General features: G+C 62.1%; 3 protein-coding genes across 5 annotated transcripts; all 3 read right to left on the reverse strand.

Annotated features, from left to right (window-relative positions):
• Positions 1 to 1,757: 1,757 nt before the first annotated feature.
• On the reverse strand, positions 1,758 to 4,280 carry ABB37_08325 (putative ornithine decarboxylase; the record flags this gene model as incomplete). Its single annotated transcript, XM_015807293.1, has 1 exon — positions 1,758 to 4,280. Exon 1 carries the CDS (start codon positions 3,924 to 3,926, stop codon positions 1,758 to 1,760), a length of 2,169 nt encoding a protein of 722 aa, XP_015654242.1. The 5' UTR covers positions 3,927 to 4,280.
• A 544-nt stretch (positions 4,281 to 4,824) lies between these two features.
• ABB37_08326 (hypothetical protein) lies at positions 4,825 to 6,813 on the reverse strand (the record flags this gene model as incomplete). The annotated part of the gene is made up of 1 exon (XM_015807294.1): positions 4,825 to 6,813. The coding sequence occupies exon 1, from the start codon at positions 6,676 to 6,678 to the stop codon at positions 4,825 to 4,827; it is 1,854 nt and encodes a 617-aa protein (XP_015654243.1). The 5' UTR covers positions 6,679 to 6,813.
• Positions 6,814 to 7,359: 546 nt separating this feature from the next.
• Positions 7,360 to 15,856, reverse strand: ABB37_08327 (hypothetical protein; the record flags this gene model as incomplete). 3 transcript variants are annotated; one of them, XM_015807297.1, is made up of 1 exon in its annotated part: positions 7,360 to 15,856. In XM_015807297.1, exon 1 carries the CDS (start codon positions 15,721 to 15,723, stop codon positions 7,360 to 7,362), a length of 8,364 nt encoding a protein of 2,787 aa, XP_015654246.1. In that variant the 5' UTR covers positions 15,724 to 15,856. The 3 variants fall into 3 exon arrangements, with proteins under 3 accessions (XP_015654246.1, XP_015654245.1, XP_015654244.1); XM_015807296.1 differs by having other exon boundaries at positions 7,360 to 15,800; XM_015807295.1 differs by having other exon boundaries at positions 7,360 to 15,780.
• Positions 15,857 to 16,943: the final 1,087 nt, after the last annotated feature.

Genomic DNA, 16,943 nt, shown 5'->3' on the forward strand with positions numbered 1-16,943 from the left:
TTCGTGTGCTGAAAGCGGTAGCCGAAGTTAATAGCTGTTAAAGTACTTATAGAGATTCATGAAGATGAATGATTAAAAAGAAACTTGAGGCATCAAACATGATCACACCTGCGTTCTTGTGGCGGGGACGGGGGTAGGCGGGGGGGGGGGGAGGGCGATGGTGAGGCGAGATGAAGTACAGCGATGCTGCATCGATTGGACTCGGATGAACCGAAAGGAGTAGAGTTACTGCTCTCTCTCTCTCCAACCTTTCTGTTTCCTCCTCCCTCCTCCTCCCTCAACCACAACGGCCCCCCAAAAAATTACAAGCGACGGTGACAACTCAGCAGCAATAAAACAATGGAAAAAAGAATTGGAAAAAACACGTACGTTGTTCCGCGTCGTCGCAGAAGAAGAAAAAGAAGGCTGCGTCGAACACATCTTCTCCTTTTCCATGGGATTGTTGCGTGTGTTGATGATCTGGAGACGCTCCCTTCCCTGACGCTTTCTTTGAAGGCGCTCGGACGCCAGCCGCGAAGTAAAACCGTCAGCCGCCGCCACTTCCCTCCCTCCACCTGCTTTTTCTTTTTCTTCAGCTCCCGACCGTGAAATGCAGTGGTGGGGCACAGCGCAGAAGGGAAAGGGGGGGGGGGGATGGAGGAAGATAGTCGGAGGCCGATTTACGCACCAGAGGCGACGCGCAGAACAACGGCGTGTGCCTCGAAAAAAAGAAAGCAGGGAAAGCGGCAACACGGAAACCCCCCAAAAATATCGATAACAGCGGAGGGGGAGAAACAACACAAAGCAAAGAGCGGGCTCGCGCGCGTCTCAGGCGCACATCGGTGGAGGTCGATGCGAACTCGGCAGAGGGGAATCAAGGAAAAGAAAGAAAAAAGGAAACTCACAGCAAGGCGAAAAGACACTCGTGGTGCATCGCACGGCAGGACGAGAAGCAGCAGAAGAGGCTGCGCAACGTCTGTGGTGTTTGTGCGGGTGTATGCGTGTCTTCCGCCGAGTCTTCCTTTGCTTTTTATTGTAAATTTCTTAGTTCTCCGTTCCCACCGCGTGAGAAAGAGAAATCATTTAACAACAAACAAGCAACAAACCAAAATGAGAGGCTATGCGTAAGTATAGAAGCCTACGCTTATTTTCTCTTTTTTTTTTACTTACTTAGTTGCTTCTTCCGCCGCCTCGCACACCGCGCAGGTCGCCTGCCCGACTATTTTCCTCCTTTCTCGTCCTTCCTGGGGCTTTTTTTTGGTATTCCTTCTAGTTGGTTTCGTTGTTGCGGTAACTCCCTCCTCCCGCCCCCCTCCATCCACACACACGCACGTGAGGGGCCGCGAAGACGACGACACGCAACAGCGTGCGATGGCAACGGAAGTCGCCTACGTCGTCCGACCTCGCACAGTACACGTTACAGGGTTTAGAAACAAAAGGAAGAAACCCCCGACGGGTAACAGGGAAAAGCTGGTGCAACACAAGACCTGCACGGAGAGAAACAGAATGGACGAAGGAGGCGACAACAGGCGGCGGTGCACGCACCGTCGGTGGGTCCGTCAATGCGGAAGAAATAATTTAGAAACAAAAACCTGCGTGAATTAGGAAGATAGCACAGCACAAAATGAGCCGGCAGATTCAGCCCTCCTCTCGCGGGCCGTCCTTCTACTTCTCCCCCTCACTAAGGAAACGACACGGCTCTCTTGACGCCCGCCTTCCCTTCACTTGCTCATTCGCCTACGCCCCAAACAACTCCCGCGTCTCCGTGTTTCACGCTGCTACATGGTGACGGAGGAGACCCACTCGCGGCGACGCGTGGAGAAGCCGTTGAACGGGCACCCGGCCGCCGTGGTGTAGCTGCCCATGTCCGGCGCCAGCAGCCAGTCGCCCAGCTTCATCTCCGGGAACGGCTGCTTTTTCAGAATGCAGTCCATCGAGTCGCAAGTTGGGCCAAAAATGGTCGTAAGGCGCAGCGGGCGACGCGGGAGGTTGTGGCGGCGGTCCCAGGCAGAGGTAAAGAGGGAGTCGTTCGCCGGCACACCGTCCACGGTGACCTCGCCGATCGCGTCGTCGTCGGCGCTGGCGTTGCCGGCTGCAGCGTCCTCGCTGCGCTCCTCCGCATCCGCCCCATCGCCATCGTTCAACAGCAGCAGCGTCGGGTGTGCGTGGTCAAACACGATACAGTTAAAGCTGTGGTAGAGGCCGTCGTTGACGTAGTACTGGTACTCCTCCGGTTCGTCCATGTTCACCACGTTCTGGAAGGCCTTGCAGCTCTCCTTCTCGGCGTCCGACAGGCGGACCTTGCGGGCAGCGAAGACGTTCATGGCGAGGGCGTGCGTCGCCGCCGTGAAGTAGCGGCCGGGCTCGCTGATGATCGTCACGTCACCGCCGCCGAACAGCTCCTCCAGCACCGGCCGCATCGCACGCGCGATGGTCTCGAAAGACGTCTCACCGCCGCCGGGCTGCGGCTCCGTGCCCGGGTAGCCCCCGCCGATGTCCAGCAGGGTGCAGTTGAAGCCGTAGCCGGCGGCCATCTGGAACACGCGGTGGGCGTCCCGCACCGCGGAGACGTAGGCGGACTGGTCGCCGTTGCCGCTGCCGACGTGGAAGCTGACGCCGTAGACCTCGACGTTGAACTGGCGGGCCGCCTGCAGGAGGCCCTCCACCTCGTCCAGGCCCGCGCCGAACTTCGACGAGAAGGCGCACTTCGCGGCGGCGTCGTTCGTCTTGATTCGGATCACCGCACGGGCCGACGGCATCACGCGGCCGATCTTCTCCATCTCCGCAATGTTGTCCACCGTGACGTACGTCACTCCACAGGCGTGGGCCTCGCGCAGATCACCGAGCTGCTTACACGGGTTCGCAAAGATGATGTCGTCCGCGGAGGCCACGAGGTGGTTGTCCAGCACGACGTGGATCTCGTCCTTCGAGGCGCAGTCGAAGCCCGCACCCAAGACGCCGAGGACTTCCATGATGGCCACATTTGGATTACACTTCACGGCGAAGTGCGGCCGCACCATCGGCAGCTCGTGACGCCAGCGGGCCATCTGCTCCACCACACGACCCAGGTCGATCACGTAGAACGGATCCTCCGGCTCGTAGGCGGGCCTCGTCGCTGCGGCTGCCGCGGTGGCCGCCGCCGTGATGCCCCGCCGGATGTACACACTTGCGAGGCGGCGCCAGTACTGCTCACGCGTCTCGACGCCGTCGCGGGAGACGACGGCGTGCGGGGGACGGCGCTGGCGGTGCGCGGCCGCGGCCGGGGTGGCCGGGGAGGCCGGCAGCTGCAGCTCCACGCCGTACTTCTCCAACACCGCACGAACGGCCTCGCGGCGCTGTGCGGCGGTGCGCTCGCCGTAGATGGGGTAGGCGGAGAAGTTCATCCCGTTGACGGCATCGCTGCCCTCCAAGAAGAAGAGATCGACGAGGTCCTGGCTGGCGGCGACGGGGCCGCGGCAGCTGGCGGTGGGGTCCGTAGGGGAAATGGGTGAGCCCGCGACAGAGACGGCCCCCGTGTAGTTGCTGCTGTTTTTGTTGCAGTCCGTAGGGGAGACAGCAGACGGCGGCGGCACGACCACATCGCTCCCCTCGCGATCGCGCAGGTGGCTGACCTCGTGCTGGCGGCGCTGCTGGGCAACGCGGTCGGCCGACTGCGGACACATGTGGTACTTCTCCAGCAACGCTGTCTTGCGAGCCAACAGGCGCTGCTGTGCGGCATCATCGAAGGCACTCGGCGGGACCGGTGCCGCGGGTGTGGCAGCGGTCGGCGTCATCAGAGCCGTCGCGGACACCGTTGTGGTGACCGTCACGCCGTCCTGCGTAACGGTAACATCGCTGTTGGTGTGCGCCGGATGGATCTGGGCGATGGTGGACAGGGGCACCAGCTCCGTGTAGTTCACGTTGTTGTAGTGATTGGCGTTGCTCAGAGCGACGTCATGGTTACTCATCGAGACGGAAGTGGGGAGAAGTAAAAAGATCGAGCTACAACAACAAAAGAATCGGTGAAGAGAGAGCGGCAGCAATGCACGTGAAAGATATGAAAAGAGGATGAAAGCAGTGCTCACGCGGGAGGCGTAGAAGTTTCGGTGACAGCGCGAAGGTTGAGAATCTCGAGTGAAAGCAGGCAGTACAGAGAGCGACAAAACAAGAAGGGGCAATGAGGATATGCTAAAACAAGGCGCGAAGGCGGATGTATATCTGAAAATAGGAGGGACACACACGCGGAGCGAAATGCCACTCAAGTGAAAAGAAAGAGCGAGTTAGAGAGGAAGTGTTAGGGAAGCTTGAAAGAGGAGGAGCGCTGGTGGAGCGTGGGAGAAAACGAACAAGACGAGGGTGAAGGGGAAGTTTGTCAGAAGGTGTCATTGTGTGTATGAGAATGCATATATATATGTATGTATGTATGTGTATATCAGAGAGGGAGAGAGGTAGAGGGGGTGGGGAGGGGAGGCGCAGGAGTGAGGTGGTGACAGTCAAAGAGACGGCGTTGCAGTCGAGGTGCTTCCCTCTCGAGTGGTGGGCGCGGTGAAAACTGCGGTCCCGCCACTTTTGTGTCTCGGAGGGAATGAGATCGGGCCACGACAGCTTTCCGCACGTGGTGCCCCTCATCACCTCCGCGTTTTCGTTGCTTGTGGTATTTGAAGCGGCTGCGATGCGGTCAACGACAAAAAGCCCGCAGTGGCGCAGCAGGCGTGAAGCTCCGCCCTCAAGGAGAGCGCCATCGTTCACGGCGAGCAGCAAAACAATAGTAAAACGAAGCCAGGTCGACCAGCGCAGACATCCTCGTCCGCTGTCCACTCGGCATGACTGCGTGCCTCTCCGGTGCGTTCCCGCTTTTGCGGTTTGCTAGTCCTTCGCATTTGGCGCTGCGTGGCGTGGCGGCAGCGGCACCGCCTCGTTCAGCAGCCGGAACACGTGCCGATAGTTTTGCAGCATGACCCGCTTCGACACACGCCGCCGCGCCACGTCGATGCCGACCTGCGCCGCACTCCTCCCCGCCGCCCCCGCCCCGCCAAACGAAGGGAGCGGCTGGCCGTAGAGATAGGCCACGACGTCCGACGGCCGCGCCGCGTAGGACAGCAGCACGAGCTCGTCGTCGAAGCCCAACTCCAACAGCGTCGCAGTGATGTGCAACGCGTCCTGCACGTCGCCGTCCACCGCATCCACCTCGCCTTTCCGCGCGGAGTCAACAGACTTGCGCTGCTGCTGCTGCTGCTGCTGCTGCTGCTGTGAAGGTGCTCTTCGTGACGACATGCCACCATAGGGATGTAGGTGACGCAGATACTCCGCCGCATCCGGTGAGTGGCGGTAGACGAAGTGGCGGCAGCACGGCTCTCCACAACTGCACAGCAGCCAGCCCTGCGCCCCCGTGCCATGTCCTAGCTCGCCCGCGTAGAGCGGTGCCATGCGTTTACTGTAGTCCAACGTGAGCTCTTCCCCCGCAGCCACATCACGCGTGAGAAAGAAGCTGTTGGCGTCGGCAAAGTGTGGCCACCGCGTCAGCCGCTCGTCGAGCGACACCACATCGTTGCCTTCCCACGCAACGTGCGATGCCCCCGACGAAGCACGACGCTGCGTTGGTGGGGACTGACGACAGTTTCGCCGTTTCTCTTGTCGCTCCGCGGCGAGGAGGGCGGCGGGCCAGAAGACGCGCGACAGGCCGCTGCACACGTTTGCGCGGCAGCTGTGGTTCAGCAGGTGGTGCGGCTGCGCCTGTGTTACGAGCTCCATCACGCTGCCGGTGGGGTGGGTGTAGTGCCAGGTGTCCGGCAGCTTCTCCGATGTGTCCGACAGCAGCGTGAGGAAGTGGGCGACGAGCAGGAGGGAGCGCTGCGGCTCGGCGATGACGCGGGTGCCGCGTGGGAGGGCCTTGCTGGTGAAGAGCCCGCGACTGTGAAGGCGACTCTGACCCACGTAGAGGCAGTCCAGCGCGTGTGCATTCAACAGTCTCGGCGGGGAGCTCGTTGCGGAGGAGGAGGAGCGAAATACAGCGGAACGCGCCTGGCGTGGTGGGGATGCCGCTGATTCGTTTGGAGAGCGCAGATCCGCATCCGGTGCGACGTCCGTGATGGGCGGGCTTGTGGACGTGCGAGTAAAGAGCACGACGGAGCCCTTCACGTACGCCGCGTACGCCGAGGCTTCCAAGAACCGCGCGACCAGCACGCCGACGTACGGGGTGCGCAGCAGCGTCAACACGATGATTTGCCATTGCTGCCGCATACGTGTGCAGACGCGACGAAGCACACCGCCGCGATGTTGCTGCACCGCGGCAGCCGCGCGCGAAGCGTAAGGGGACGCCGGAGGAGAAGAAGGGCCGAGGGCTGATTTGGCGTCCCCCACTTCGTCTGCCTTGCTGCCGATACCCGCATTCCTCGTCGCGTCGGCGGCGTAGACTCGATCTGCGTCGGCGTAGCTGCAGCGCTTCGACCGGCGTCGAGGCTGCTGCTGCGGCTGCTGCGGCTGCGGTAGGAGTGACGTCGATGCCGATGGGTGTGCGGAGGTGGTGTAGAAGCGGCACGGTGCGGTGAAGGGCACCGCGGACGTGTTGGCGCGCGGCGAGACGGCGGCAGATGATCGGCGCATTCGAGGTGGCGGCGCCGTCTGGGCGGGTCGGGTGGCCGCCACCGGTGCGGGGAAGCATGAGAGGCGAGCCGCAGGCGGGGCTCCGCCTCTCCCCAAAGTCCGCCTAGCTGTCTTCATGACACCAAAGCACTTCCCATGCGTTGCGGCGTACGATATATCTATATCTATATCTATATCTATATATATATATCTATGTAGTTGAACAGGGGTGTCGATGGAGTTCCACTATGCTGCCCGCAGCGCACATCCGACTGCACAACGAACAGTGTGGAGAAGAAGGTGGAGGAGCATATACATGAAGGAACATGCTGGCCGCAACTAGCGGTGCCTAGATGGCTGTCAACAACACTGGCGCTTCGACGGACTCGTGAGATCATCGATCACCACACGATGACGTGCGCTTGACGCCCTTCCATGCGCAACGCCCAACACATCTTCACCATCTTCTCTCATTACTACTGCTATTGCGGTTATTAGTGTTAACTATTGCAGCTTAAATGTGTCTTTTCCCCTTCGCTGGGATCAAAAACCTTTACTTAATTCTGTGAAGAAGACTGCGGCGTGCACCGGGAGGGTGGGGGGGGGGGGGGTAGGGACACAGGAGTCGCCATGGAGAGACGTAGGTCGTCAATCCACCACCCTCCCCCCTCCCCCCAGCAAACGACACGTAGAGGTCGGAAAGCGAAGTCGACCATAGAGAGCGAGAGACACAGACACACACACACACACACACACAGACGCGTACGCACGAAACAATCGTGCCCTTCTTCCACTACCTCCGTCTTCTTTCGCTACTCACTAAAACATCATCCGATCATCCCACTTGTCACCGCCAACGCGCCGTCTCGACCGCCATGGATGCCCCGCCGCGCCACGCGTCGGTTGCGCAGTACTGCTGCCATTCACGCTTCGGCCGTCGGTCGTTGTGGGCGTCGTGTCTTCCTTCGCTCGCCGCCGCCGCCGCTCCGCGTGCCGCGCCTCGTAAAATGAGCGAAGGCGGTCGGCGAAGTCCACCGGTGGCAGCAGCGACGGCAGGGCAGGCGGCACCGTAAACATCAGCTCGATGGTGGCCCCCTCCGCAGCGAGGGCACGTTGACTGAGCCGCTTCGACCAGGCCGAGGACGCATCGGATGAGAGGGAGCTGCCATCCTCCCTTACGGCCACACGCGTCGTCCGTGCCGCACTCCGGCGGCCTTCTGTACTGGAACAACTTCCACCGTGTATTTGGTCACCGCCGCTATCGCCGCTACGATCGCCCGTGACGTGGACAGCGGCCGGTGCCACGTCGGTGCGGAGGAGAGCGCTCAGCGCGTGGGGCGGCGTGAGGAAGAGGCAGCCGACGTCGCGCAGGAGAGATTGAATGCCCTGCCCGCTTCGCGCGTGCGTCATGAAGTGCGCCAGCAAGCGGGCAGCGGTAGCAGACCTGGTGGTGGTGATGGTGGTCGCTGAGGACGCCGAAGCGGCAACAAACGGTGAGAGTTGCAGCTTACACAGGACGCGCTCGACGTAGTCGGCGAGTGTCACCATGTTGCGTTGCGCGTGGAGATACTCGTGCAGGGTGAGGAGAATGGTGGCCTCCACCGTCGGCCAGTGCTTCTGCAGGTCGTCCACGGTGCTGGTGCCAATGGCTGATGGGGGCGTGCCTGCTGGGGGCGCCACCGAGCTCGCAGCGACGGCCGACGGCGCACACGCCTGACACACACCCGTCGGCACACACCAATGAAGACCATCGTGTGTGCGCAGCTGCTGTTGTCGCGGTGGCGGCTCTCGACCACCCACCGGGACGAGCACCCCGGGCCATCCCCCGCCTCTGCCGATGTGTTCCAGAACCCCAGCGTATTTGCGCATCGGCAGCGGCTCTGGAAGCTTCCACACGCCCAGGCCGTACAGCATCACCCCGTGCAGATCGCTGTGGGTGGCGTTGAAGAGAAGGGCTACCATCGCTTGCGGCGAGGCCGCGGCGAGGTAGCCGGCGATGACAAACAGCAGCGACATGGGGGGCGGGGACGGTGCCGACGGGGGGCCGCATCGGCTCGACACGTCCAGCACCCAAACGTGGTGCACAGAGAGGGTGGAGGCGGCAACCGTAGCAGGGGAGGGCAGCGCCGCATCCTCATCGACGGGCGCACTTCCCGACGTGCGGCTTCCACCGTTGGCACGCAGTGCAGATGCCGTCTGCGCAGTGCCGAAGGAGGAAGAGGAGGGGTGCCTGCGCTGGTGGGCGGGGGGGATAATATCCAGAGTGGTTTGCATCGCCATAAGGCTGCCGGCGACCGCCAGCGGAGTGGCGCGGTCCGCCTCCTCGTTCCCCACCTCCGCAAAACCAGAACCGGCACCAGCATTGGCAGCAGCAGCAGCGAAGGGGGAAGGTGCAACGGCGGATATCGAAGATGATGGCGCCGTGGTGCGTCGTGGCGTCCACTGCAGGCAGTTCAAAAAAGAAAGCGGGTGAATAACGCAGGGATGTATTTGCTGCGCAAGCAGACGAGGTGGGGCCCGACTCGACGCGGCAGAGCTGGCTCTGTGGCTGCTGTCGAGGGATAGGAGAGACAGGAGCGGCATGGCGGCATCGGCCAGGGCCGAAAGCGAGGAGGACGGTGCGGTGGTCTCCGCGTTGATCGTGTCGTTTCCCTGCCATGCCTGTGCGGACGCGTAGCCGTAGAGCTGCTCCAGCTGAAGGCGCGTCAGCCCCAGTGCCACTGCCTGATAAAGATGTTCCAAGTGCGACCCTGAACGGCAGTGCTGTTCAAAGCTGCGCCGGCTTCCGCAGAGGCGCTGGCAGAGAACGCAGTACTGCAGGGAGGTACGGGACGCACGCTGATGGGAGGGGAAGCTCCTAGCAGCTGCATCTGCACCCTCCTTGCTGCGCCGCGTTCTGGGCGATGCTGTCGGGGGTGCGAGGGTGATGGCGGTGGCCAACGGCACCTTCCACATAACACTCCGCGCTGTGTAAACGGGAGGCACGACGCTCAGCGTGAGGACTGACGGAGGCGGCGCCGACACACAAGGCACAGAGTCGGCGAGTGAACTCGGGAGGTCGGTGTGACCCCCGTCTCCCCGGTCGCTCTCGCTGCTACGGTGGGCAGCGTCGATGGAGGGCGATGGAGGCGGGACGGGCGAGGGAAATAAATCGGCCAGCCCGAGGGCGGCGCAGTCGTCTCGCTTCAACGATCGGCTACAGGTGCCAGCGGTGTCGGTCCACGACACCGACGCGCCAGCTGAGGCCTCGTTGGAAAAGCGCGGACCACGCGGGACGAGTGCGGCTGCAGAATGGCGCAGGTCAGCTGGGGCAGCGTGCGTTGTGTGCTTCGCCTCTGCTTCTGTTTCGGGTGTCGTTGATGCAGATGAAGTGTTTGCGGCAGCAAGCGCGGCCGTATTGTCTGACGAAGAGGTGAGCGTCGGGGAAACTCGCGCTGGTGCTGCGACGCGCAGCGGTAGCCGCTGGAGTCCACCCACGCCGCCACCGCCTCCGCCGCCGCTGCCGGATACCGCCGCGATGAGTAAACTCGCGCCGAAGGGTGCGAGCTGCACGTAGGGGTTGCCGGCGGGGACCCTTTCTGTTGGACTCGGTGAGGGATGGCTGCTCGCATGCCGCAAGGGGATTGCGCCGCCTTCGTGATCTGCGTTCTGTTCTTGTTGGAGTTCTTGTTGACGTGCCAATGAGGTCTTTACTCGCATGGATGACAGTGGAATCGGCCGGAGCAGGTCGGCTGCACTCAGGTCTTCAGTAGGAGTGGCACCGCTGCCCGCTGCTGTTGCTGCTGCAGCTGGTGCCTCTTCTGCTCCCACTGTCGACACCGAAGTGCCTTCATCAGCGGCGCAGGTGCTGCTGTAGTCAGGCCTTTGCGCAGTGCCTGAAGGCCATACGTGCCGGCCTGCCGCGTCGCTAAAGTTGGCGTCGACGGCGTCTGCCTCTGCCTCGTCCCCCTCCACCGCTTTATCCACTACAGACGTACTCGTCGTGCCGGTCGACCGCAGCTGCAGCCCGTCAAACCCACTCGATGCGAAGCGCGCCGCCACTGCGAGGCGATTGCTTTGAAAGACCTCCACCTGCTGCAGACCCGCGCCGGCCAAGTAGGACTCGAGAGCGGCACGGATGTCGTGCGGGGTGACTCCTGCGGCTGCCAGGTCTTCATAAGACATCGATGACGTGTGCGACAGCGGCCCTGCACGCGCCGTCTTGCCTGCTCCACCACGGCGGCGTCCGCCGTCGTCAGCGGGTGCGTCTGCACCTGACAACGCCAGCTGCGGTGACGCCTGCACGTCGATGTGAAACGTACAGACGTGATCAGGGTCCTGCTGCAGTGCCTGTAAGTTCCGCACGAGCCGCCGATGGTGGAAGCGATGTCCGCCGTCCTCGCCACGCAGCGTGCGGTGGCCAAAGGCGGCGACGAAGGCGGCGCAGAGGCGATCCTCCGTACGACCCAGTAGGAAGGCAACGGACGGCATGACAGGCGGTGGCGGCGGGGGCCGATAAACGGGGCTGCGTGCGCGGTTGAGGCGTGTCTGAATAGGCGGTGGAGCGACGGCGAGAGAGGCGGCCGATGCCCCGGTAGTCGTCGGTGTTTTTCCAATAAGGCGCACCTCACTCGTGACAAGTGAAGGGTAAGGTTGCGCTACTGATAATGACGATGAACCACCGTTGTCTGGCTGCTGCGGTGGAGGTCCCCAGTAGGCGAAGGAGGGGTGCCGGCGCACCGCCTGCTGCTGTTCCCGCTGCTGCTCGGCGCCTTCGCCTTCGCCTTCTACGTCCTTGTCCTCTGCTACCGTTTCGTCACCGCCCGTTTTCCGCCTATCACTTATCGTCATTTTCGTGTGCCGCTGTTGCCGCAGCCGTCGCGTGTGCGGGGGGTAACGGGGCTGTTGCTGCGGCGTCGCGTTACGCACGTACGGCCGGCTGCACAGACGGATGTAGCGGTCTTCGCTGTCGTACCACTGCGGCAACCCGGCCCGGTAGCGGTGGACGGACTGACGGAGCTGCACGCGACTGTGCGCGGCGCGTCGCAGGCGGCGCAGCGAGCGCAGCAGCTGCTCCTGCAGGCCGTCAGACCAGTCCTCCACAAACGGCAGCGTTGTAGATGACGTAGAGGCGCACACATACGAGCCGAAGTCCTTCTCCTCGCCCTCGCCCTCCGCACCGACCGCGTCGTCAGCGAGGCCGTTTTCGTTGAGCGCCGTGCCGTGCCGTCGCTGCAGCGGCAGCAGCAAAGAAATGAGCCGGCTGCAGCACTGCCCCACCATGCAGTCCACCTGTCGCAGCGCGGATCGGTTGAGGCTGAAGTGGCTCAGCATCGGGCCCGCGTCGGTGACGGAGGACAGCGCGTACCACCGCCGCAGGACGGCGCGCAGCAGCAGCGGCTCACTCAGGTGCCCGACACGACCCGCGCCGTCCAATCCAGCTTTCGCATCTTTGCTGTTGTGCCGATCCCGGGCATCCATCGTGAGGCTGGGACAGCTGAAGCCGGCAAGATCGCGCTGGACCCACAAGCGCTTATAAAAGCTCTCCAGCGGCGACAACGCCGGCTTCGCGTCGGCCGGCGTGTGCGACCAGGTAAAATCAGAATTCGTCAGCTTCCGCGCCGCGATGCGCACCAAGCTGTGTGCGGTGACGCGCGGCACGGCGAAGAGGGAAGGGACGGCCATGGCGCACGCCATTAACACGGCGTCCTCCACGCAGAGGAACTGAAAGGCGTGGTAGACGAGGGAGGCGTGCTCGTAGGGCAGGGGGAGGCTGGCGACGAGGAGACCTTTCGTGGTGAAGCTGCTCTGATTGAGCAGATAGGCCAGAGAAGAACCGCCTTTCCGCTGCTCTGCTGTTCCGTTGTCATCACCTGTGCAATGGCTCTCCTCCTCCTTTCCTTCTTTGTCGGTCTTCTGCGTGGAGGTCACCTCCGGCAGAACGAGCAGTTCCATATCCACGAGTTGCTGCAAGGCCACGCGCACCTCTGCAGCAGTCGGTGGCGACGGCAGCGCCGCCAACGCAGCCGCCACGTTTGGAAAGAAGTACTTCACGTGCAGCAGCACCGTCACCACGCCGTCCTCGAGCGGCTCCAAGGCCAGGGTGGCGCTTTGTGCGTGATCCCCGGCCTGTGTATGCCCTGGAGCAGTGAGTTCACCACCCACCTTCATCGTCCGCTCCGCCGGTGGCAGCACGTAATGACGGGGGGCCATGTGTATCACAACTCCATCCGCGGTGCGCCCCACCCGCCCACACCGCTGGCGTAGCCCACTAGGTGACACAAACGCCGTCTGCAGCCGTGTCGTGCCCGTTGTCTCGTCCGCCAACGCGCGCCGTTCCAAGCACGTGTCGATCACCACCCGCGTATTCGCGATCGTCAGCGAGCTCTCCGCGACGTTGGTGGCGAGCAGCAGCCGCAGCGGCGCCCCGGTCTGCTCGGTCGCAGTCAGCTGCTCCTGCGGGTTGCCCACAGCGGAGGAGTGCAGCAGACCGACAGAGAAGACCTCGCTGCCGCTGCGTAGAATATCCACCGGTGTCTTCGACGTGCTGTGCGCATTACCGGAGTCGAACTGCTGCTGCTGCTGCTGCACCTTCTCGCAGAGCCGCTCGAGGGACTGCAGGAGCTGATGCATCTCTGAGATGCCCGCCACGAAGAGTAGAACAGTCACCGGCGCCGTCGCGCGTGCCTCCGCCCCCCTCCTTGCTAATTCAGATACAGAAGAAGAAGTAGACGAAGGGTCGTGGGTGACGGACCCAGCTGGAGCATCCGCCGTGGAGGTGGAGAAGACGGACCGAGACGACGATGACGACGACGACGGCACCCACCGTTGACGTGCGGCCTGCATCACTTCCAGCACAAACGACGCTAAAAGGCGGGACTGGCCGACGAAGAGGTTGTAGGACGAAGGGCGGGTGCTGAAGGTTTGCGCGAGGTGCTGCCGCAGGGCTCTGCCTTCGTCGGTCAGACAGAGCGGCAGCGGACGGGCGGACGGCTGTGAAAAGCGAACCGCGGCGACACGCGGTCGTCGGCTCTGCGCACCGCCGCCTCCGTGGTGTGCGCTCTCGTCGTGGCCGCTGCGGCTGCTTTGCGGCCCGCTCGTCACCGCCGCACGCCGCGCCGCCGCGTCAAACAAGACGTGGGACTGCTCGAAGCAGCCGCGCTCCGGCTCGAGGTCATCCACGAAGAAGCGTTCCACTCGGTACGGTGCCGTCGCCACGACGATGCCCTGCGGCAGGCGGTCCTCGTCGTCGTCCACCGCCGCATCACCTTTTCCACATTTGTCCACAGCAGAAACCCCATCGCCTACGTTGCAGACTTCGCCCTCCGCGGCCTCGAGAAGCTGCAGCACCGCTGCGCGAGTTTGTGTGTCGCGCTGTAGCTGCGCTTGCCAGTCCTCCGTCGAGGGTGCGTCTCCTTGGTGCCGGCTGCTGCGTGCACGGTTCATCGCTGCCACAGCAGCAGCCGGTGGTGTCTGTTGGGTGTGCCGCCTCCTCCTCCACCACTGTTGTACGTGCTGCCGTTGTGCCGGTGACAACAGTAGAATTGGCAGGTAGGCGTCACTTCCCGCCTCGTGCCCTCCCTTCCCGCCTACCGTCGCGCGACGCTGCTCTCCATCGTCTTCCTCCGCTTCCGCTGACGGAGAGCGGGAGAGGTAGTGATCCATCGCCGCCAGACGCATGGTGGCGGACATCACGTAGTACTGACGCAGGGCGTGTCGCGTGATGATGAGGCGCCTGGATAGCTTCACCCACGCCAGCAGCGCATCCGTCTCAATATCGCGGCAGTGCGCCTCGTCCACCATCAGCGTTGTGGGTGACAGAGCTGCAACTGCTGCTGCTGAAGAAGCAGAAAATGACGGAGGTGATGTGCGAGAGGAAAGCTGAAGGGCATTTAATAGGTAGCCTGGTGTGGCGTAGATGACCTCGCTCTCCGCACAGAAGCGTGGCTCACCCCCCACGGCGTACCCCACGCGCTTCCCGATCAGCAGACGAAGTGTGCCATCTTCCTTGTCTGCCCCTTCCCACTTAGGGTTGTTTGCATGTGCTGCCTCGTGGAGCTGTGCGGGTCGGGCCGCTCCAGCGAGTAGGGCGCTGACGTACCTGGCCAGCTCGGCGCACGCCACACGCGTTGGTTGACTCACCACAACGCACAACCGACTGCACGCGGTAAACTCGCTTACGAAGGCTGCCTGGGAGGACAGCGCGAAGGGCCGCAACGCAGAAGACGTGTCCGACACCGTCTTCCGAGTTGCTGAGTCTTCTTCTGCCGTGTGTTGGGCTTCGCTGCCGTTGTCCCGCACGAGTGCGTCGTAGTGGTCTAACGTGTATTGTAGTCGCTGCTCCAGCTGTGCCCAGTGCGCGTCCATGGCGAAGAGAGGTAGCAGCACGCTCTTCCCGGTTCCGGTGGGCGCCGCACATAGAAACAGCGGCGGCGCGGCGGAGCTGACAGAGTTGACGGTAGCGCGGGGGGCGGCGCTGCCGTACGCACCGATCTGCGCACACCAGTCGTCGCGGGAGGCGTAGAGCGGCATCAACGACACCTCTGGATGCAGGTGCGTCACGGTGGCCCACGGAACGCGCTTCTCCTGCTGGATGGTGAGGAGTAACTTCACGAGCAGCGCACGCGAGGGCGGTGGTGACCGGTCAGACGCGATATGCGGGTGCGCGTTGCTGGCCGCTTGACCAGAGGGAGTCGAGGAGATGGGAGGGGCGGAGACGGCGGAAGGCGACGGAGAAAAGGGCATCTGCTGACGTGACGGCGATGCCGCCGGAGGAGGAGGGGGTGCGGCGAACAGACGTGCCAGCGGCGACGCCGCGCTTTCTGGGTTTTGCCGACTCGCCGCCCCTTTCCTTCCTGACGAGGCGTCATGATGGAACAACGAGGCGGCTCCGTCCGGTCGGGTGCGTCGCACCGCGCCGCCGCCACGACGGGCGATGCTCCGCAGCAACTCGGCGGTGCGATCATTTTTGGTCGTCGCATCGGATGCTGCTGCGGTGGTTGCCCCGCCCGAGGAGAGGATCGACGGCGCTGGAGGCTCGTCCGCTGGGGGGCCTTCGTGCCGATTGCGAAGGAGCAGCGTGCTCGACAAGACGGCGTTGGGGTTTCTTGGGCCAACGAGCAGCGCGTGCGACCGGGCGCGTGCGGCGTGGAGAGGCGAAGGCGCCAGCCGTCGCGACGGGCCGCGCCGCCACCGCATCCACATAAATTTGCAAGTTTGATGAAGCTAAAAGGGTAGATTGTGGCAACGGATAGTGGATGCTAACAGCATTGCCCACAAGCTAGTCGAGGGACAGAGTGGGGCGGTGGAAAGAGCGGGCGCGGTAGATTCACAGGACTATCATAGAGTGCTATTACCATCAGAGAGAGAGAGAGTGTGTGTGTTCATAGGTGCTGTTCATTTTTTCTTTCTGGTTTTCACTGTCTACACGCTTACGGCTGAGAACCGCTGTGGAGTGAAGCGCAAGAAGACCGACTTCTTCGTTGGCATCGTTTGGTGGTGGTGGGGTATTGCATCGCCAGCGGTGAGTCTCCCATCTCCCCTCTCTTCTGCCAACGTACACACACACACACACACACACAGACATGCACGCAAGGCAGCTCCACTACCAAGTGCAGGAAAGCAGCGCGTTACAGGGCAGGAATTCTTTTCCCCCTTTTTTTATCTGGAGAGAGAAGCACGAGGAACAACAACGAGAGGAGGAGCGCCGAATGCCTCCCAATAAGATGCACTAGTCCACAAATTGAGTAAAATAGAAAAAAGACGACCTCCGCGCATTTGGCACACACCCGGTGCCACTCCAATCAGGAGACGACGGTTCTCGTGACCACGACAACGATGAAACACGAGCCGCAGCGGGCAACAGAGAACGACAAAGTAGCCGCTTAACAGACTGACACCAAGAGAGACCTTCAAAAAACACCTGATCCTTTACATGAATCAAGAGAGAGGGAGGGGGAAGGGGAGTCATCTATTGCGTTTCCGTGCTTGCAGTGGCATATATATATGTATAAGTAAATAGTTTTCCTGTTTCTTGGCGATCTACTCAACGACACATCCTCTTTGCCTGCGCTGACGGAGAAAGGCAGTTGTACTACAGAAAGCGAGAGGGAGAGAGACAGCTTGTTTTTTTTTTCCCAAGTAAATATAGAGAAGGCAAGAAGGAGAGAGAGAGAAAACACACGGCATACGCAGTTGTACGCGTGGGCATCACATACACGAACATAAACACATGGGTGCAGCGGGGGAGCACTCTACGGTCCTGGCACAAGGAGGAGGGGGGAAAGGGGGCCGCACCGCGAAGCACTTACAGCAAAGAAATATATATATCTATTGATGAACGGCATGACAACGCACATCTTTGGACAGTGCATGCGGGAAATACACACCAGCTGGATAATGAAAAGGCGCGCCAGCGAAACATC

This window comes from Leptomonas pyrrhocoris (genome assembly GCF_001293395.1).
Source record: "Leptomonas pyrrhocoris isolate H10 chromosome Unknown, whole genome shotgun sequence".
Taxonomy (NCBI): Eukaryota; Euglenozoa; class Kinetoplastea; order Trypanosomatida; family Trypanosomatidae; genus Leptomonas; species Leptomonas pyrrhocoris.